We start from the raw sequence: 21129 nt of genomic DNA, 5'->3' as shown, positions 1-21129 counted from the left end.
ATAGGCACTGAAATGGTAGTTATCGTAGAAAGCAAATTAATATTTATTTACTTTAATGTTACTTGTATTTGTTGAGGTATAGTTGGCTTAGTTTTTTTGGGTATTTTTTCCAACTCTTCTGCTTTCTCAGGAGTTGGTACTGTTGTTATAGCTTGGGGTTTGCTTTGTAAGACAGTACAAAGTTAGAAATAATTATATGTGAATTTGCAAGTTTACTACCCTCAGCCAGTCCTTACATCTTGAACCTGGGTTATTTTAAATAAGAAATACTGTGTAGGACTCTAGTTTTCTTAAGCGTACACGTGAACTGAGAAATGCAGTATTCATATATAATGGCATCATAACTGCTCAGAATCTCAAAATTTATAAAGACAATGACTGTATTGGTTCAGGGAGTTTTGTGACTTCATGGATCAAAATCTGCTTTTGAATGTGGGCAAAAGTGAAAGATGTGTGATCTCGGTGAAAACATACTGTTAAGACATGAGACTTGAGTTAAGGAGGAGAGGTTTGAACCCACTACTCAAGAAGGCCAGTGTAGCAGAAAGGTTTGGTTTAGCATGTTGGTTTCTCGGAGTTATATGTGGGGAAATAAACTATTGAGAAACCATTATTAGCAATTTGCCAATAAAAATTTCACTTTCATTTTTTAAAATGTTTTTTTATGGTAGTGGGGTTAAAAGAAAATAAGCATTTGAAAGAAAATTCCAAAGTAAAGGTTATTATTGATTTTTGAATTTTTCAATCTTTGTTTTATTTAAACTGAAGTAAGCACAGTCTTTTATGCTGAACATTAGCTGTTACTCTAAACGACGTACAATTAAATATCAAAATGGGCTCATCTGTCTGTCCCCTGGAAACATGTATCTCTATTCAGTAAAAGCCTGGTAAGACGTCGTTAGCCTCCTTTCAGGGGTTCTCCCGAAATTTTTATTAAATGGAAAATTTAAAAATGCTTACCTGTTATGCCTGAAATAGGTGTGTCACAAAGTCACCTACAGGCTCAGAGGCTTTTCTCTTTTCTCTTCCTTAAGACCTTTCTTCTCTGCTCTCCCAGTACCCATCCCATGACAAATACACAGTTCCTGAGCCTCCATTTGAAAGGATCCAGAGTTAAGTTCTGTGCCCAACTGACCTGCTCTGGATTTCTTTTCTTCCTCACTTTCAAGCTTTTATGCCCTAATCCAGATTGCCAAACTGGTAGGAACTGGCAGATGTTTTATTTGGCTAGCTCAGTGTTTGTTGACCTATTTGGTGGTGGTTGTTACTGTTTAAATGGGCCTTTAAATCCCTTCAAATTGAGCATTCTGGCTCCAGGTCTCATAACTGGCCTGTTCACATGTTGATGTGTTCTGTCTGGCCTCTGTAGGCATTGAACTTGTGACACCTGCTGGTCATCAACTGCTACAGTAGTTTTCTAACTCTCAGGGCAAGTTTCTATCTACTGTTTCACTCTCTGAAGGAAGAGAACTTGAAAGCTTGAGTTCAAGTTCTTTAACTGTTCAGTTTCTAGAGACATGTAATGACAGCTTCTGTGTGAACTGTGTTATTGAGCAGTATGGTTTTACACCTTTAGTAACTAGATGAAAGTGCAGATTAGAAAGAACTTGTGCTTTGTAGCCAGATAAACGTTTGAAATGGCTCCACTACTTACCAGCTTTGTGACCTCGGACCAGTCACTGTACCTCTGGGCATCTCTGTATAAGAATCACCACGTTAGAGGGAGATGGACATGGATGTTAGCTTGGGGCCAGTCTTCCTCAGCAAAAAGAGGAGGAGTGGCAGCAGTTAGCTCAGGGCTAATCTTCCTTAAAAAAAAAAAAAAAAAAAAATCATCATGTTGACCTTGTGAGCTGTTATGGAGGTTGGATTGTTTGGGAGACACATACAGTGTTTGGCACATACTAGGTGCTCCATAAGACTGTGGATTCTGTTATTATAATTAAGTTTAGAGCTTTAAATTCTTTATTTATGATCTTATGATTAAATTCTATACAAGTTAGCACATTGCAGATACATGTTTCCTCTAAGCATATTATTTTTGTCACTGTTGCTATTGTTTTTTGACTATTTTCTTTAAATGCTTTGTCCTGAACAAGATAAATTATGAAATGGATAAATGAGAATTTATCCCATTTTTTTCCCCATTTTGAGCTTTATTGAGCATTTCCCTTGGCCCAGAAACGGTGCCTACTCTGAATAAGGAGGAACAGCACAGCATAAACAGATCTGACCTGTGGAATTGCATCTAAAAGAAGATACACGTTTTAAGGGATTTGGCAAACTACGTTTAAATTAGAATACGTAGTATGTTTCACAGCTATAAATTTGTAATAAAAAACTGATTATTATGTGTATATCATTCTATAAATATCTGCAGTGTGAGAAATTTTGTTTCTATTTTTACACTTAATAAGTAAACTGTAAGCCTTTGATTAATATACAAATACTAATCCTGGGTAAATTATGATCACAGATATAATAATATAATAGAGGAAGCTTTCTTTAGACCCCGTTAACCAGTTCATAATACTAGTGCCTTAAATTTGCTTGTAAAAAATAATATGCTTTTTTATTTTGTAATTTCGAACAGTTTTTTAGTGACTGGGAAGAGTCAGTACCAGTGTGGGCTTTTACCAAAGGATCTCAAAAATACAGATGCATCTTTCTAAGACAGTAAGGTTCTGCAAATTGTTGCCAAGAATTATGACGTATCTATTTATGCAAAGTAACAAAATCAGAAAACGAGCTCTGGTTTTAAACTTAGATGCAAAGGCAAAATCTTAGTAGTTTTTGGTGACCTTTCAACATGGCTTGGTTGAGCACACGCTATGTAGAAAGCCAAAGATGAGACCTAGTCATCATCAGACTTCATAGTTCACAGTCTCGGAAGGTGCCAGGGAGAGAGCTGGAAAGCATATCTACGTATGTATGTAACCAGCTAACTGTAGCAGTCTGGTTTGTTTCTGTCAGTTATCTGCATATATTGGTTTTAAGTCGCTTTGTTGGTTAATGTCTTACTGTGATTCCAAATTGCTTTCTTAAAAGGCTCAAGGTAATTAATGTTTTTTTTAGTTCCTCTGGATCTGCCTCAGTCTTAACTCACAGCAGCTCAGGGAATAGTCTAAAGCGCCCAGATACCACAGAATCACTTAATTCTTCCATTTCCAATGGAACAAGTGATGCCGGTAAGCGACCTGTGAGAATTTAACTTTGTTTTTCTTAAAAATATTTGTTTGAGGAAAAATATTTTGTAATACTGGTAGCAGCTCAGATTGGCCCAGAGTAACACCAGTCTAAGAAGATTTGTTTTATTTTAGACCTTTTCGATTCACACGATGATAGAGATGATGAAGGGGAGGCAGGATCAGTGGAAGAGCACAAGAGCGTTATCATGCATCTCTTGTCGCAGGTTAGGCTTGGAATGGATCTTACTAAGGTAAGAAGCAGATTTGGCCTTTGCTGTAAGTCTTTATGTGTCTGTGTGGATTCTTCTTGATTGTGTGGTGAGCGTGCCTGCAAGTGTAGTATAATGATGTAATTGATGTTTATACTTTTGTCTTGTGATTTAATATACATGTAAATGAGTAAACTGAAAAGTTTTATAAGTGGATGAAATAAATAAAACAAGAATAATTTCATAGAGATAGTATGTATGGATTAAGTTTGGATTTTATTGAGGGAAAATAAGAAATAATACTGGGCTTGGTTGGTAGTCTGAACAAAACCTAGAGCAGTGTCATATGTGCAGAATCAAAATGAGCAGAGTTCTATCTTGGGGTTGTAGGACCTGTGTTTGCATCCTGCCTCTGCTCTTACCAAACCATGTGACCTTGAGCAAGTCCCTTCCTCTGTGACTTGTAGGTTTCTCATATGCAAAATGGACATACAATGACCTACTTCAAAGGGTTGTTGGAAGGATTAGAACAGGTAGTGAATGAAAATTGTATGATACACATTGAACCATACGATTATTATGGTCTGGATTGGAGTTTTAATTTAAACTTGGTGCTCTAAACAGAATGCCCAATGATGTAGGAGAGTGGTGTGTGGTGCCTTTGTCTATCCCTGCCATGTGCTAGAATCCTCATCCTTTCACTTAGTTCTCACTACAGCACTACAAAGGAGGTGTTACTGTTAACTCCAATTATAGATGACGAAACTAAAACTCATAGAGGTTAAGTAACTCGGCTAAATCCTATTCAGTGGCAGAACTGAGATTCTAATCTGGTCTGTGATTTCAAGATCTGTAATCTTTTCAGTCCTGCCTCTTGTCTTAAAGACTTAAACTGCAGTAGCTTTCATGTTGGTTAAATTAGTATTCTGCTCAGCTTTAAAAAACTAATACAATTTAAGATTCTCACTTTTGTTATGACCAGATCAACTCTATTGCTATAGTGTCTGTCAATAGTGAACTCATTTTGTTTTTAGATTTAGAGGGCTGTTAAGAAAAAAACTAATCTATAACATTTTCTAATAAGTGTTTATAGTAAAACCTTTCACCCCAAATCTAAAAGAGAACAGAAACACAAGGATAGCATTAATTTGTGGAACCCAGCATACTTCCTGGGAATGTTCTAGGTAAGGGAATATTTACAAAAGTTTGCCCCTGGGATCTTTTCAGTGATCATTAGATTGCATAATTGCTGGAGCAGAATTGTCGCTTCAAATTTGAAAGTTATAGCTTAATTTTAGATGTTGACATCTATATTTCTTTTCTATATTTTCCATCTTGGTTGGTTTTGGTCTCCAATAATAGAAGACTCACCTAAAAGTGACTTGAATAACACTAGGCTTGTTATCTCACGTAAGCAGTCCAAAGGAGGGTAGTTCTGGAGTGGATTAATGCAGTGGGTCAGCAATGTGAGCAAGGACCGAGAGTCCTTCAGTCTCTCTATCCTGCCATCTAAGGATGCTGACTTTCCTACTCAGGCTTGTCCCCTCATCACTGCAGAATGGCTGCCACAGTCATAACATCCTTATACAAATATGTCAAGAGGCAGAAAAATAATTTCTTTTTATAGACTTTTGTTGTTATTAGGCAGGACATTGTTTTCCTGAAGTGGCCCATCAGACTTTCAGTTGACTCTTATTGGCCAAAGCTAGGCATGTGTTCATGCCTAAGTCAGTCACTGGCAAGGGAGGTTTAATGATTGGTTTAGATTAATGCACATTTATCCCCTGAGATCTGGGAGGGCCCTATGACTCTCATGGCAACCTATAGCCTAAACCTGAATGAGTCAGAGTTCTTATTAGAGATGAAACGGGGATGTGCATAGGCAACCAAAAGTTGCTGCCACAGGCAATTGTGCAGTTCTTGCCTTACATAAGTTCCTCTGCCAGATAATCCATATTTGGCTCCATAGCCACTAAAAGCTTATTATATTGTGAATGATCTTATAATAATTGTTATTTTTGCCAAATGTGTTAAAAATTAGCAATTTTAGAAATCTTTATTGGCACAAATGGCTGAATTCTTGATTCCTTTTATGTATTTTGAAATATTATTACAGTAATGCCTTAAATTTGTGTTTCCTCCTTTTTATAAAAATATTTTCTTTTTACTTCAGATACTTTCTAGAAAGAATTGTTTTCAAAGTACTTTGTAGTGTCTGGAAATACTATAAAGTCACATCCCATTTACCTCACTTGGTCTTTAAAATAACAGTAAAATATAAGCGGGGCTTGTAATTATCCTCCTTTTACAGAAACTTCCAGAAGTTGAGTTAATTTCCCAGGGCTTCCTCACACTCAAGAAGTGGCAGAATAAGAACTTGAACCCAGGTCAAAGACGCCCTAACCCAGCTTGCTTTCATCACTGTTCCAGCAGCTTAACCTGTGGCATGTATCAGTATAGTGCTAAAAGCAGTGAAGATTTGTTGAATGAGAGTTCTCAAGAAAATTTTTAAGTAGGGAGAAAAATAGTCTTACTTTTTTCTTTGATGACACATCAGATTTTATGGTTTTTGGCCGTTTCTTCTTTTTTGAATTGCCTGTTCTTCTGTCCAATTTTCTACTGATGGTAGTAATCATTTTCTTGTTCATTTGTAAGAGCTGTTTATATATTAAAGATAATTACCCTTCTTTTGTTCTTCAGTATTCTTAACTTGGTGATTTATAATTTCTCCGTTCTCCAAGAGTTGTAGGAAGTCGCACCAAGTCAGTACATAAGCTTACCTGCCAATCTAACTATATTTAGATTGTAGACATACATGTTCTGTGGAAGAAAAATGTTCACTTAAAATTTAGACTCTGCAGTCTGATAATGAACATTTTAAATGTTACAGCCATAGTGTCCCTTTCCAAGCTTGTGTTCTGGCAACCCTCTTTATGTACCGAGCCACGCTGGTCCACTCATCAGTCCCTGTCATACCCCATTTCCTATCTCTATGTCTTCTTTTTTTTTTCCCCTCCCATTTCCATGTCTTGTTCTGTTTTCTCCTCTCTCTATCTGTTACAGCTGACTCTTCTCTAAAGCTTTTCTCTAGAGCCACCTCAATGAACTGTTTCTCAGCTCTGCCCTCATTTTGGTCCCCTAAACAGAATATGATCTTTCCCTTTTCTTTGAGCCTCTCTTGTGTGAAATTTGTCACATTTCACATTTAAAATGCCAGTATTATTCTCTCATACTTACCTTTGCCTCCTCCATAGCATTTAACACAGGATCTTGAATGTGGTAGATATGTAGTAATTACTAAATTTTTTTTTTTTTTTTTTTTTTTTTAAACAGGTGTCTTTTTTTTTTTTTTTTTAAGATTTTATTTTTTTTCCTTTTTCTCCCCAAAGCCCCCCGGTACATAGTTGTATATTCTTCGTTGTGGGTCCTTCTAGTTGTGGCATGTGGGACGCTGCCTCAGCGTGGTTTGATGAGCAGTGCCATGTCCGCGCCCAGGATTCGAACCGACGAAACACTGGGCCGCTTGCAGCGGAGTGCGCGAACTTAACCACTCGGCCACAGGGCCAGCCCCAGTAATTACTAAATTTAAAGGAATTTTTGCTTATATGGTGCTCTACTTCTTATAATGAAAAATTATAATCTGATGCAGAGTTTCTGAAATGTGTATCAGATTTCAGAAATGTGATACACATTTCAGAAACTCTGCTTTCATTTTCTAATGAAATTCTTCCCTTTTTTTATCAGTTATTCTTAATCTTTCTCCTTTCTTCTTCCCATATTCCGATTTTCCATTTTCTTTACTTTCTCCTCTGCCACATTCCCAGCCCCTCAGCATTTTTCTTCATGGGTTTAGCCCCATGGTGAAAAGAGTTCATTGATTTCCATCTTTATTCTCTTCTTCCTTTTGTTTATTCCTTCAACTGCTCATTTAAAAGTTTCTCACTGTGTAATAGTAGCTGAGAATGCAAGTGTTGATACGTGTGTGGTCCTGTCACTCTAGGAACTCATCAGTTGTTTGAGGACACGATTTTTAAGTAGATAAATTTCCTAATGCACCTATTGATGATAGAAGCAGCAGTAGAGAGGAAGGTGCACAGATCCCCCAAAGTCAGGCAGGCCCAATTTTGAATTTCATGTTAATAACAGAGCAGTCAGAAAATTTCTCACCTCTTTGAGCTTCATTTTTCTCACCTGTAAAACAGGGATAATAATTTCTTCCTAACAGGAATGTTGTACAGTTTAATAAGATGATGTGTGTGTAACACCCCAGCAGGTAGTAGACATCCAAGGGTTGATACTGAGTGTTTTGTTGTTGTTGCTACACTGGGGTTCAGGGAGCTAAAGGGAGGTTACACCGAGGAAGTGACATTTGAACATTCAAAACGACTTCTCTGTGTTTCATCTGCTGGGCAGGTCAACAGGCATGTCTGTGTTAGAAGAGTTTGGGAAGTAGGTACCAGAAGCATGCCTGGGCAGTACTTTGTGGGTGTTACCATGATTGGAATGGGTTGTTTTTTTAGCAGTTCAACAGTCTGTTTTTATCTGTTGTGGAATTTGATCCTCAAGGGTCAAATGTGTATGTTTTTCAGGTAGTTCTTCCAACATTTATTCTTGAAAGAAGATCTCTTTTAGAAATGTATGCAGACTTTTTTGCACATCCGGACCTGTTTGTGAGGTATTTGACTGAGCACTGTGTTTCCCGTTTGCTAAGATGTTACTCAGTAGTTTCCTGCTTTAGCGGCATAGATGCATTCCATTTTGCCTTTCAAACATTTCTGGGAAAAAATGGCATTGAATATTTTGTTTATGTTAGATGCCTGTTTGCTTAGGTTGTGTGGTGGTGATGTTGATAGGCACTCAAGTTAAACACTTTAAAAAATCTTGACAGCCTGTTAACAGGTAGCCAGGATTCCCACTGCCAAGGCTGTGAGCTTGTTTGATCCGGGGACTGGTAAGCACTGTTAAATTATTTACATTGTATCCTGAAGAAGTACAGTTAACTGAGTTCAGCAGACCTTTCTAAAGCACCTGTTGTTTGCCAGAACTTTTATGAGTTGGAGAAAGAAAAAGTCACAGTGTCTCCCCTTGAGGAGCTTACAGTCTGGTGTCCAGATTATAAACTAATTCATAAACTTTAAATATAAAGTTTACAATATTAGATATATGTACAAAGGACAGAAGCAATCTGAAGGTGGCGTTGATTTACAAGGAGGTGAGTTCACATTGCTTTTCAGTGGTAGCAGGAAAATTTTATTTGTATTGGGATACTCTGATCTGTCTTCTCTGATTGCATTCCTTGGCCTTGGTCTGTGGTTTATTGAAGCCAGATGCAAATCACTGAGGGTTTCACAGGGGTGGGCACATTGGCTGACATTGATATATATCTTTTCTTCTTAATGAAGATTTAAGAAAACCATTTAACCAATTCTCCAAGGGCAGAAATTCAAATAAATATTGCACCGTTTAAATTAATACATAATGAGCAAATAAAATGTAGACATTTATTGGTTCCATGTGTAAATAAAGATGGAAAGTATGAGTTATGCACTAGATATAGATTCCAGATTTAAGGGTAGTTTTTGTGTATGAGAATTTAACTTTGAGGTCCCTAGAAGAACCACTTAAAAATACAAAGTACGTAGGGGCTGGCCCAGCGGCACAGCAGTGAAGTGCACAGTTAAGACGGGCGCGGATGTTAGCTGAGGGCTAATCTTCCTCCAAAAAAAAAAGTACAGCTAAAAAGCCAACAGATAAGATTAAATGGAATTCTGAAATACTCAATTCCCAAAAAGGAGAAATAATGGATGGAACAAGGAACAAAGGGGACAAATAGAAAACAAATACCAAGATGGTAGAGTTAAACCCAGCTATACCTGTAATTACCCTAAATGTAAATAGCATACACATATGCTCCATTTAAGAGAATAGTGATTGTCAGACTTGATAAAAGAGTAAGGTCCATTTATATGCTATTTGCAAGAGAGAGACTTTAAATATGAAGACACTGATTAATTAAAAGTAAAAGCTGTCCGAGTTGAGTTCCTGGGCGCTGACCTATACCAGTTGTTGCTGGCCATTCTGTGGCGGTGACCCACATACAAAATAGAGGAAGACTGGCATAGATGTTAGCTCAGGGTGAATCTTCCTCAAGCAAAAAGAAAAGAGAAAGATTAACAGATTTTAGCTCAGCGCAAATCTTCGTTAGCCAAAAAAAAATAAAGAAAAGGATGGACAAAGACATACCACGCAAAACACTAAGTTTAACAAAGCTGATGTCACTGTATTAGTATTAGACAAAGGAGATTTTTTTTTAAAACAAGAAATATTACCAGAGACAAATAAGGGTATTTCATATGATAAAAGAGTCAGTTTATCAAGAATAAATAATAATTCTAAATGCATGTGTACCTAATAGCACAGCTTCAAAATACATGCAGCAAAAATTAAAGGAAGAAACAGACAAGTACACGATCGTGGTTGAAAATTCCTCCCTCAAAAGTTGATTGAACTCTGTGCGTGCAGGCCTCCCCACCTCCCTGAAAATGAGTAAGGCTGTAGAAGATTCACCAGTATTATCAATCAGCTTGACCCAATTGACCTTTCTAAACACTACCAAACAGTTTGTTTAACAGACAGTTTTCAAGTGCACATGGAACGGTCATCAAAATAGACCATATACTAGCAAGACTTAATAAATTTAAAATAGTTAGAACTGCACACAGTATGTTCTGTGACCACAAAAGAATTAAATTAGAAGTCAATGACAAAATATGTCTAGAAAATCTCCAGTGATTTGGCAATTAAACAGTTCACTTATATGAAGTTCTGGAGTAAACAAAACTGATCTGTGCTACTAGAAACCAGAAACAGTGTTTGCCCCAGGGTGAGGGGTGGGGATTGCTTGCAAAGGGGGATAGCGAAACTTGGGGGTAATGGAAATGTTTTGTATCTTGTTTGGATGGTGATTAATTAAATGGATATATACATTGTCAAATTCATCAAACCAAACACTTAAGACCAGTGTGTTTAATTATGTATATTGTACCTCAACTTTTTGAAAAAAGCTTTGAGGTTAATTCTGGTCCTGGGTCCTCTCAGCCTGGCTCAGCCATGCTGAGGGGTGCTGCATCAGCTTGTGTCCTGTCAGAAAGCAGGATATTAAGTTTTGTCTTTCTCCTTGCAGCATTAGTGACCAGAAGGATGCCAGAGACCGAATGGTTCAAGTTGTGAAATGGTACCTCTCAGCCTTTCATGCAGGAAGGAAAGGATCAGTTGCCAAAAAGCCATACAACCCCATTTTGGGCGAGATCTTTCAGTGTCACTGGACATTACCAAATGATACTGAAGAGAATGTGGTGAGTTCCGCACTGACATGTTTTTTGTTTGCTTGTTTTTTGTCTTTTTTGAGGAAGATTAGCCCTGAGCTAACATCTGCCGCCAATCCTCCTCTTTTTACTGAGGAAGACTGGCCCTGAGCTAATGTCCATGCCCATCTTCCTCTACTTTATATGTGGGATGCCTACCACAGCATGGCTTGACAAGCGGTGCCATGTTCGCACCCGGTATCTGAACTGGCGAACCCCAGGCTGCCGAAGTGGAACGTGCGAACTTAACCACTGCACCACCGGGCCAGCTCCCGCACTGACGTTTTTAATTATCTTAAGTTGTGTACTAATATAAGATTTCATTTTATTTGGAGCTAGATAATGATAAAGGCAGTGATTAGAAGATGCTCATCACCCATAGAAAAACAGTGTTGTTGGATCAGCATATTTTGCATATGGTGAGCAAGGGGGAAGAGTGGCATGAGATGAGGATAGAGATTTAGAAATCAGATCATGCAAGGCCTTGATGATAATTTTATGGCTTATCAGGATCTCATTTTTGTTTGGAAAAGATCATTATAATGATTTTATGAAAAATCAATTAGAGAGGGACAGAAATAGAAGCAAGGAAACCATCGGGGAGGCTTTGGTGTTATTCCAGAAGAGACAGGGTTCATTCGAGCTGTATTTTGGAGGGAGAACTGACAGGTGGATTAGGGGAGGTCAGGGAAAGGGGGCAGTCGGAGATGAGTCCTTGCATGTGGGCTTTAGCAGTTGGTTGGTGCCATTTACTAAAAGGAAAACATTGGATTTGGGGAGAGAGAAATCAAGAGCTCTAATCTGAAATATAAAGTATGAGGGGTCCACATATAAGCGGAGCCATCAAGCAGGGAGTTAGTCTGGAGTTCAAGGGCGAGGTCTAGGGTGCAGATGGGCCTGTCAGAGATTTCAATATATTTAGGCAGCATTTAAAGCTCTGGGAGTAGATGAAATCATCTAAGAGTAGGTAACCCAGACCTGAGCCCTAGGGCTCCAGTATTTAGAGGTTGGTTTGAGGAAGACAGCCAGCAAGGAAGACGCGCAAAAATGTTAAAAGCCCTCTAGGGGTGAACCAGAAAAACCCCAAGCCCACAGTGCCTGGTATGTAATAGTCTCTCAGTAAACGTCACTCTCCCTATCTTCCCCTTTCCGAGAACAAGTTACCTGTAGCACCTTACTGAAGACAGGCAGTGTGTGTCTGTTCTTAGTGCCAGCTCTGTGCCGGGCCTGGGCCTGAGTTAGGCACATGATCCTTGCCTTCAAGAATGTCTTAGTCAGGGAGACAGAAAGCAGTAATTCCGGTAGTGTAATTAAATGCCATAATAAAAGTATGTATAAGGTGCTTTAGGTGTGTGGAGAGGGAGCAATTAACTACCTCGGGAGGCAGAGACTCTAGTCATTAGATTCTCTGGAGTGTCATTTGTGTTTCCACATCAAAAGAAAATGATGCTATATTTGCTTGCAGGAGCTGGTTGCAGAAGGACCGGTGCCCTGGGTTTCCAAAAACAGTGTAACCTTCGTGGCTGAACAGGTCTCCCATCATCCACCTAGTAAGTTACAGAGCTTCTCTCTAATACACACTTTCAGACTGTTCTGTCTAAAGAGGCTTGTTAAAAGCTCCATAGCTGAGGTCACAATATTGTCAGTTTTGTGGCTGCCTGTATCTTCCCAACCCTATGAGAGGATTTGTTCCTCATACTTGTTTGTATAAGTTGCAAAGATTCACTTAGCTTCACTGATTATGTATGAAAGGAAGGTATTTGGGAAGCCAACTTTTAACGCTTCAGAGACATCTTACATATAACGAGCTGTGCTGTAGAGACCTCAGCAACTTTGAGAGAGTTTATACAAATGGGATGCAGTTTCTGCACAGTATATTCCTGGCATGGTGGAGAGAATGTGTATCCTCAACATCGTCTCATTTGCTCAGTGCACTGTTCAAACTGGAAATACTGGATGGGTCCAGGTTGAGGTTGGGGCTGGGGCAGGAACATGCTTACTGACCAGAACAGAAACACTTTCTGATTTTAAGACTCCGGGATTGGCCCTCAGTCTCATGATTCAGGGAAGTTCCTGCCCACATGGCCCTGAGGCGTTGCTTGCCTTGGGGGAAACAGGATGTAAGAAGCAGTTAAGTACTCCTGGCACTAATAGAAAACAATTTCTGTTTAGTTTCAGCCTTTTACGCTGAGTGTTTTAACAAGAAGATACAATTCAATGCTCATATCTGGACCAAATCAAAATTCCTTGGGATGTCAATAGGGGTGCACAACATAGGGCAGGGTAAGTCTGTGGCATTGGGTGGACTACAATGTTAATAGGATTTTATGCCCTTCTAATGTGTGCTGGACACTTGTCAAGTAAGAGGAAATGGCCCCAGAAAGCCAGACTGGATGTCATTGTTTGCATGTAAGCATGTGTATTGGGGGTGAGAGCAGGGGTCGGGTGTAAGATTTTTTCCTAAATTAACTAGAGTATCCTGGAGTATCCATCAACCAGACAACACAGCCTTATTGCCAGTTGACACTACTCATCAGAGATTCTGTCCCTTCTTTCCACAGGCTGTGTCTCGTGTCTAGACCATGACGAACATTACATTCTCACATTCCCCAATGGTTATGGAAGGCAAGTAGAGCTGTATTCATTTCTTCTGATGAGCAAGCAGTAGACCCTGCTGTTGCTTAAGCAACGCCCCTTCTCTCTTTCCTCTGAACTGTCAGCCTTACCTGAGAATGTTTGGTTTTGCAGGTCTATCCTCACCGTGCCGTGGGTGGAACTAGGCGGAGAGTGCAATATCAATTGTTCCAAAACTGGCTATAGTGCAAATATCGTCTTCCACACTAAACCTTTCTATGGCGGCAAGAAGCACAGGATAACTGCTGAGATCTTGTAGGTATTTTGTTTTTCTACATCAGTGCTCTTCGGCTTCTTTGAAATACTTTCCCTTTTGTCTTGAACTATAACTTCTGTTAGGAATGGACCATTTTAATGGTTCTGTCTTTGAAAACTTGTTTCTCATCTTGTGTGACGTCTCTTCCTAAAATCTCATATCAGAAGGAGACCTAAAGTGTGGGGTCAGAACAATCAGAGGTCATTGGTGGGATTTCCTTCCTAGGAACCTGACTTGCAAATGGGGAGCTGAAAGAGGTCTTCCTAGATTGCCTCGCTCATCCAGATTGTGGATTCCTGGCTCATTATCGCCATTTCGGACCATGAGCTAGTCCGTACAATAGACCCTCTGGCTCCCAGTGAAGTGTCTCCAAGTCCTCGGTCCATTTTTCTGCGCCTTTGCTGGGGAAAAACAGTAACCATCACATTCTGGCTTGGTTCTGTTTGACACTCTAGGGTCAGATGAAGACAGCTCTGCTGTCTGGGTAACACTCAGTTGGGTGGGGTTCAGAGCCTGCCTGGAAGAGGAAAATCTGCAGGACTTTCTCTGCCCTCAAAGGTCTTTTTTGGAACAGTGTTGCAGATAAAAGACCCATGGCTGCTTAAGCAGTTTTCCAGGGAGATAATTAAATTTGGATGACAGAATCAGCATCCAGAAAAATCTTGAGCGGGAGGGGGACCCTGAACCCAAGATGAAATTTACTAAGGATCAGTGTGAAATCCAACAAATTATTGCAGTCAGAAAATATGGGCAGAGCTTAGGGAGCAGCACAAGTTACCACTGTAATGCAGCTGCTCCGCCAGCCAGGCAGGTGGTGGAATAGGACGTCCAGAACAAAGACACGGGTGGGAGTTCCTCCGAGGTAACCAGCGCCAGCAGGAGCTGCTCCCTCAGCGCACTCTCCCGCCAGTCATCGCCATAGATAGTAGAAAGGCTGCCCTCGGCATTGGGGGCTGAAAGAGGGCTTGGTGGGCTCTTCAAATTAGGGATTTGAGCATCAGCTGAAAGGTTGTACTAGCTGAGTGGTTCTTAAGCATTTTGGTCTCTGGACTCCTTTACACTTAAAAATTTTGTTTATGTCAATTATATCCATCAATATTTCTCATTAGGAATTAGAACAAGATTTTAAAATATTTATAAATTCATGTACAAATGACAATAATAGCATTTTTACAAAAAAGAAAAAACTTTTCCAAAATTCTTCTTTAAAAAATTTGTGAGAAGAGTGGCATTGTATGTTTTCTGAATTTTGTAAATCTCTAATATAATTAATAGAAGATAGCTGGATTCTCCTATCTACTTCTTGCAGTCAGCCTGTTGCTGCATATCACAAAACCTCTGGGAAACACTACACTTGTGGGAAAATTAGAGTGAAAAAGGCAAATAATGCCTTGGTTATGGAAGTAGTTTTGACCTAAGAGGGTCTTGGGAACCTGCAGGGGCCCCCAGACCACACTTTGAGAACCACTGCACAGTGACCTTCTAAACCTGGGATTCTCCCATTTTTCTTTCCCTTGGTCCCCCCACCCCCAGTCCCTAAATCATAGAGGAAACAAGTTCCAGTCCAGTGAGAACAGCATTCCTCGCCCTACCCTGTGTATTTTTCTCTTTCTGACTTCTTTTAGCCTCCATCTTTGCTCAAGCCTTGCCCTTCCTAAGCTGTTGTTTGCTGTGATGCTTATCTTCCCTATCTCCATACCTGCCATACGTATCACTGTCATGTCCAAGTAGAGGCTTGTCGGGGCTTTTGATGACAGGATCCTTGCTCAGGAAAAGAAATCAAACCATTTGACCCAGAGGTCCCTGTGAGCCCAGGGATGAAAGCCTGGTCTGTAGCATTATATCCTTAAGCAACACCTTCCCTGACCCACATGCAGGAGTCTTGCCCTTCGTCTCCAGGGCTCCCATAAACTCACGACAGCACTTACCACCAGAATCTCAATGGCCATGTCTCTCGCCACTAGGCTGTGAGCAGCCTGAGGGCAGGGACTGTCCCTTGTTTGTTGTGGCCCCAGTCCAGGGCTCTCTTGCTCATCTCATACCCACTGTCCATGGGCATGTCTAGTTCATTAGCATCTCATTTAGGGCCCTCATTCTTACAGCTGGCTCTGGGAAATCCAGTTCTATTAAGCTGCCTTTACCAAAGTCTTCATAGTTGTTCTTTTGTGTTCTGCTCTCTGTAGGTAGGCCCCACCTACCAGATTCTTAGAGTAATTTTCAACTTGAGACTAACACGTGTTTCCTTTTCTATTTAGTTCTCCAAATGACAAGAAGTCTTTTTGCTCAATTGAAGGGGAATGGAATGGTGTAATGTATGCAAAATATGCAACTGGGGTAAGAACCTGTATTTTGCCACTTGTTTTAAGCTGTATTGAATTGTAGCCTGTCCCTTACTCTAGCTTCCTTCATCTGGAAATTGAACCGCTCAGGCCAGCTCTAATGCTGTCTTCAGGGCAGCCCTTTCCTTCCCCCCCGTCTTCCCCGGCAGCACAGATAGTACAATAATCTCTACTTCCCTCTCCTCTCAGAATACTCAAGAATAACACATGTAAAAAAATGCCTGGCACATAGCATCCAATAAATGTTAGCTATATCATTAGAATGTATGGTGAGTATGTTTGTAAAATGAAGCACTAAACTCACTTGTGTGTGTTTGTATACACAGTTTGATTTTGTATAAGAAATGTATTAACTGCCCGGCACTAGGGATACAGAAAAGAGTCACATAGTCCTTGCCCTCAAGGAACTCGCAAACAGCACCTAATTAAGGTAGGAGGAAGGTGGTGTGGGATGAACAGGAGGAGCCAATGAACTGGATTTGGGATTTGGAGAATTTGAAATGTAGAAAGCACTTCAGCCTACTTAACACTAGGATTAGTTGTTTATGGGTCTAGCCGTCCAAGAGAGAACAGCCCAAGCATGTAGCACATAGCTGTACTGAAAACATCTGTTGAACTGCACCTCTGCCAAGACTGAAGACACCACTGTATTTAGGCTGAAGTAGCATATGAAACTCCTCATCTACATATCTTCATATGTGGGATTTGATTATTAAATCTGTTAAAGTTTTCTGGGAAGAGTTGACTTTTCCTTCTAGAACAGTTTGAACAGTAAAACATCTACCTGTCTTTTCTGTTTTCTAGGAAAATGCAGTTTTTATAGATACCAAGAAGTTGCCTATAATCAAGAAGAAAGTGAGGAAGTTGGAAGATCAGAATGAGTATGAATCCCGCTGGTAAGAAAATGACATACCTAGAGCTACCGGGGCAATGCTCCTGCTGTTAGCTAGGCATAGGCGCAGGGCTGGAGTGTGGAGATAGTACCGCAGAGTATGACAGACCACAGACTAAGTGTGAAGCCTGGGGTCCTTCATATGGAGCTCTGCCACTTATTAGGGTTGTAACCAGGACTGTAAGCTAGCCTCTCTTTGCCTTCTTTTTTGAAGTGGGAACTACCTCAGAGTTTTTGTGAGGAGTAAATGAGATCAACATCCAAGCATATGTATGATGCTTGGGAAATAACAAGTACCCAGGGTATGTTGGCTTATCACTGTCTTTGTGGTTTATAAGAGAAGGCAGTCAGGTCCCAGGTGAGAGGTGTGCAGTAAAACACCTTCAGGTCTTTTTTTAAATTTCATCCCTAAGTATTTCAATATGTATCTCTAAAGTGACTTTAAAACACCCACAAACACTAAACTACAGTATCATCAGGCTTTAAAAAAAAAAAAATCACTTCCTTAATATCATCAAATATCTAATTGTATTCAGTTTTCCAGTAGTCTCAAATGTCATAATTTTTTCCCTTCCCATTTGCTTGATAAAAGGGGTTTCTTTTAGTAGTATGAGGAATCCTGCACTGAAGTTCTTTATTTAGCATATCAGGAGATTTCTGAAGTGAAGGAAGGGCACCTTACGAATCATCACCCTGCTTGCTTTCTCTAACTTGTTAAGGCTGCTTGGCTGGATTGCCTGCTTGTAGTTATGTAAGTGGAAATCTATAGAAATTGATGCCCTGCTTCTCCCCACAAGGGGATCTTACGCATGGCCACTTTTCTAGTCCCGAGGAGCCTTCACTTGTAAAGTGACACATGTCGACCAGACTTGTCTAGTTGTCATCTTCCAGGCCTTGAGAGGAAGCCAAATCTCCTCTCCCTTAAGCCTCTCCAACTCACCTCTTGACCCTTATTCTCTCTGTTCAGATTTTCTCTCCAGGATCTCAGTGTTAAATCCAAGGGAGTTTTTCTGAAATGGAACTTGTCAGCCCCTCCGATGTAACCCTTTTAGTTTATAGTGAAGGACACTGAAGCCCTCTCGGTGAACTGACACACCCGAAGCTGCGTGGCTAGTTAGACAGGGAGCCGGAAGTAGAATCCCAGGTCTCAGTTCTCATTTCTCCTGTTGTCCTTACCATACATCCAGCTTTCTGTCCAGCCTTTATTTCCCCCTTTGACAACTAGCAGTGGAATCTCTAGGTCCCTTTCTCCATTCTTTACTTCAGCGCCCTGTTGCCGGTTAAATGAGATTTAGTCTGTGAACTTCAGCACTTAAAAGCCATTTGACTTGACTGTAATTATGCTATATTCAGGGTGGCTCTAGATTTTCACTCTTAAGATTACTAACTCCTGTGTCCATCTAGTACTTAGCACCTTGAGGTTTTTTTTATAGCCTCTGGAAGGATGTTACTTTCAACTTAAAAATCAGAGACATTGATGCAGCAACTGAAGCCAAGCATAGACTTGAAGAAAGACAGAGAGCAGAGGCCCGAGAAAGGAAGGAGAAGGAAATTCAATGGGAGACAAGGGTAAGCTTGCTTTCGGGAGCCTGCCCCGACCTCGGAGCTGCTCCTCCTGTGCCCTGAGCTGCAACTCATTAGTTCCTTCAATGAATGTTGAAGCGAAGTCCAAACACTGCTTTAAAGAAGCATGGTGACGAACAAGATGAGCGCTGGTCCCTGCCTGGAGCTCATTTCAGTGTAAGGGGGGGAGAAGATATAACAACAAGTATGATATTATACAACTACAAAGCAAGTGTGTAACTGAATTCTCCCCTTTCTCTTACAGTTATTTCATGAAGATGGAGAATGTTGGGTTTATGATGAGCCGTTACTGAAACGCCTTGGTGCTGCCAAGCATTAGATTGGGAAATGCACAGTTTGCACCTGATGACCAGGGCAGGAGGCATAATTAAGCAACAATCTTCCTTTGGGAGAACTCACTCGCTCCCTTCTTATTGCAGTGGTTCCTATCTCAGGGATACTGGACTTTCTGATGCAGATGAACAATTAAAGCAAGAAAAGCTTCCCTTTTTTCCTCTTCTTTGGCAGTTATAATTTTGACTTCAGTCCTGAGAAAAACTTCAGGTTTTGAAAACAAGATGTCTGCTCCTTTTCCAAATCCCACGCTTTGAAAAGTATTTGTAAATCCCAGTCTCAAACTCTGCACTCTAGTACTGCTGTTCAGATATACATCTGTTTCCCAGTTCATATAATCTTGGGTTCTATATATATATATATACACACACACAACATACACATATATATACATATATAATATACCTGATGCCAGATTTTTCATACATACTCCATCTACTGTAAATATTGGTTCCTCTGAGTTTTAGAAAATTAGCGCAATGTATTAAAATCAAGTGTTAGGAAATTTCATGGCCTCACCTACAGTAACTTTTATTTTGGAATTGAACTATTATTAAATTGTATCTAACTCTGGACTACAGTGTAATTATACTCAGTGCTTCTTAAGGCTTCATAAAGTAATTTTTCCAACCTTTTTTTTAATGTGTTTCTTTTATTATCTTTATGGTTAAACTTGGAGTCACTTATTTGGCAACCTTGAACACAGGCGCTCGCTAGCTCGTCACGAGGACTCTCGTGAATAACGGAGGAGCCATCCTCCCCTCTCCCCGTCTGTATGCTGTTCTGACTTCAGCGCCTACCGCCCTCTCCTCCACAGTCTTCACTGAGCTCTCACAGAGCACACGTAGGGCTCCCACCATTTTATCCAAAAATACTTTATTGCCTTAGAGGATTTAGGAAGAGTGTTTTAGATCCCCACCCCACCCTGAAACAAAACATCATAAAAAGAATGCCACAGCAGCAAATGGCTCATTTTGAAGGGCAATACAGAACTATCTTTATTTAAAAATACACTTAAAAAACAACAGGTATTAGTATTAGCACCTAGCATTTAGGTACTAAGACACTGGTTACATAGGGCCTCTCGAGTCTGTCATACAGAACTGGATTCTCAGTCTGAGAGAGGCCAGGCCAGGCTTCTCAGACTGCTCCTGTAAGCTTTTCAGTCACACACGGCCCACCCTGCTAATTTCCCTCTGCCAGCTGCTATAGTAACCCTTGGTTTGTTTGTTAGTCACAACAAAGGGGGGGGGGGTGTAAATAAAATTCTATGATACCAGTGCAAAAATTCAATGGAAGCCCTAAGACAGTAGTGGTATAACTTCATAAAATATACACACATTTTTAAATACACAATTTCAGGCCAACGAGACTGCAGTTTATTTGACTATTTTATGGTAGGGGAGAAGGTTAAGCGTCGATGTGAAAGCCCTGATATCAGTAATGGGGACGGTACAGTCTGCCAGCAGAGGAGAGGTTGGCAGGTAGGTTAGCTGCATCACTTCACAAGAAGAGTTGGAATCCTCACCGGAAGGGTTCCCATCCTCTTCCAGCTCATACTTCCCAAATCCAACGACCTGAAAGAGGCCAAAGACTTGAGGTGAGCAATATGCTGACCAGATTTGGGGCAAAGACCTATTAGGATCTCTGATCCTAACCCAAACTCAGTGAATGGTAACTGGGCTAAATGACAGTTCTGCAAAGGACAGAGCTGCAGCGTGGTTAACCATACTCACATGGACGCCGAGCATTTTACACCCTGGTCCTCTGTGAGCCTTGAACCAGTTGACTAGGTCTGACTTGGAGAATGACTTCAGTGCTTCAATCTTACAGCGAGAAGGGAAGATAGGAAAGAAAGAAGGCTATAAAAGACTAGCAATACATTTTCTGTGACGATAGATAGTTCTTGAACATTAACCCTAACCAGACCTCCTGGGTTCTGCTTATTAGCGCCTGAGCACATCATTTTATTCTTCCACGTCTCAGCTTGCCCCCAACCTTCCAGAGAAGGATGAAAATGAGCCTCTGTGACACACCTTCATGTTTTCATAGTAATGACTGACCCTGGGAGGCAAGTAAGACAGTGCAGATGCTGTAATTACAGCTGAGTACTATACACTGAGCCAAAAACCTATCATCACCATCGCGTCACCTCGCAGGTACATGGGAACTGTATACTCTGGCTTGAGAAAAAGACAGTAACTGTTGAAACAGGTGAAGAGAATTTTCTCTGTCCTGTTTCTAGTAGGAAAACTGGGTGCCTGAAGCGCTGCGCTGAAACCTCCTGTTAAAGATGCCTTCTGTCTCAACACCCTTTGCTAATTTACTGC

At 40.4% G+C, this 21129-nt stretch overlaps 2 protein-coding genes across 28 annotated transcripts in view; one reads left to right on the top strand and one right to left on the bottom strand.

Moving 5' to 3' along the window:
- The window catches only part of OSBPL9 (oxysterol binding protein like 9), a 156150-nt gene extending 136717 nt beyond the window's left edge, over positions 1–19433 (top strand). For all 25 annotated transcript variants that reach the window (XM_023630002.2, XM_023630012.2, XM_023630007.2 and 22 more), the window contains 12 exons: positions 3076–3188; positions 3321–3439; positions 7987–8072; positions 10581–10752; positions 12227–12311; positions 12934–13044; positions 13323–13386; positions 13510–13650; positions 15907–15985; positions 16795–16886; positions 18316–18451; positions 18711–19433. In XM_023630002.2, the coding sequence (XP_023485770.1) occupies positions 3076–3188; positions 3321–3439; positions 7987–8072; positions 10581–10752; positions 12227–12311; positions 12934–13044; positions 13323–13386; positions 13510–13650; positions 15907–15985; positions 16795–16886; positions 18316–18451; positions 18711–18785 (1273 nt within the window). In that variant the 3' untranslated portion in view covers positions 18786–19433. The remainder of the gene's footprint in view (positions 1–3075; positions 3189–3320; positions 3440–7986; positions 8073–10580; positions 10753–12226; positions 12312–12933; positions 13045–13322; positions 13387–13509; positions 13651–15906; positions 15986–16794; positions 16887–18315; positions 18452–18710) is intronic.
- Positions 19434–19771: 338 nt separating this feature from the next.
- Positions 19772–21129, bottom strand: part of NRDC (nardilysin convertase) — a 96258-nt gene continuing 94900 nt past the window's right edge. For all 3 annotated transcript variants that reach the window (XR_011436353.1, XM_001491279.5, XM_070259980.1), the window contains 2 exons: positions 20536–20625; positions 19772–20376 (listed from right to left, as the gene is read on the bottom strand). Coding sequence is in view for 2 of the 3 variants with exons in the window: in XM_001491279.5 (XP_001491329.1) it covers positions 20179–20376; positions 20536–20625 (288 nt within the window). In the remaining variant the exon portion in view is untranslated. The remainder of the gene's footprint in view (positions 20377–20535; positions 20626–21129) is intronic.

Source organism: Equus caballus, chromosome 2 (genome assembly GCF_041296265.1).
Source record: "Equus caballus isolate H_3958 breed thoroughbred chromosome 2, TB-T2T, whole genome shotgun sequence".
Lineage (NCBI taxonomy): Eukaryota > Metazoa > Chordata > Mammalia > Perissodactyla > Equidae > Equus > Equus caballus.
Note: the sequence above shows the minus strand (reverse complement) of the source record. Positions and strands in the feature narration are given on the sequence as shown.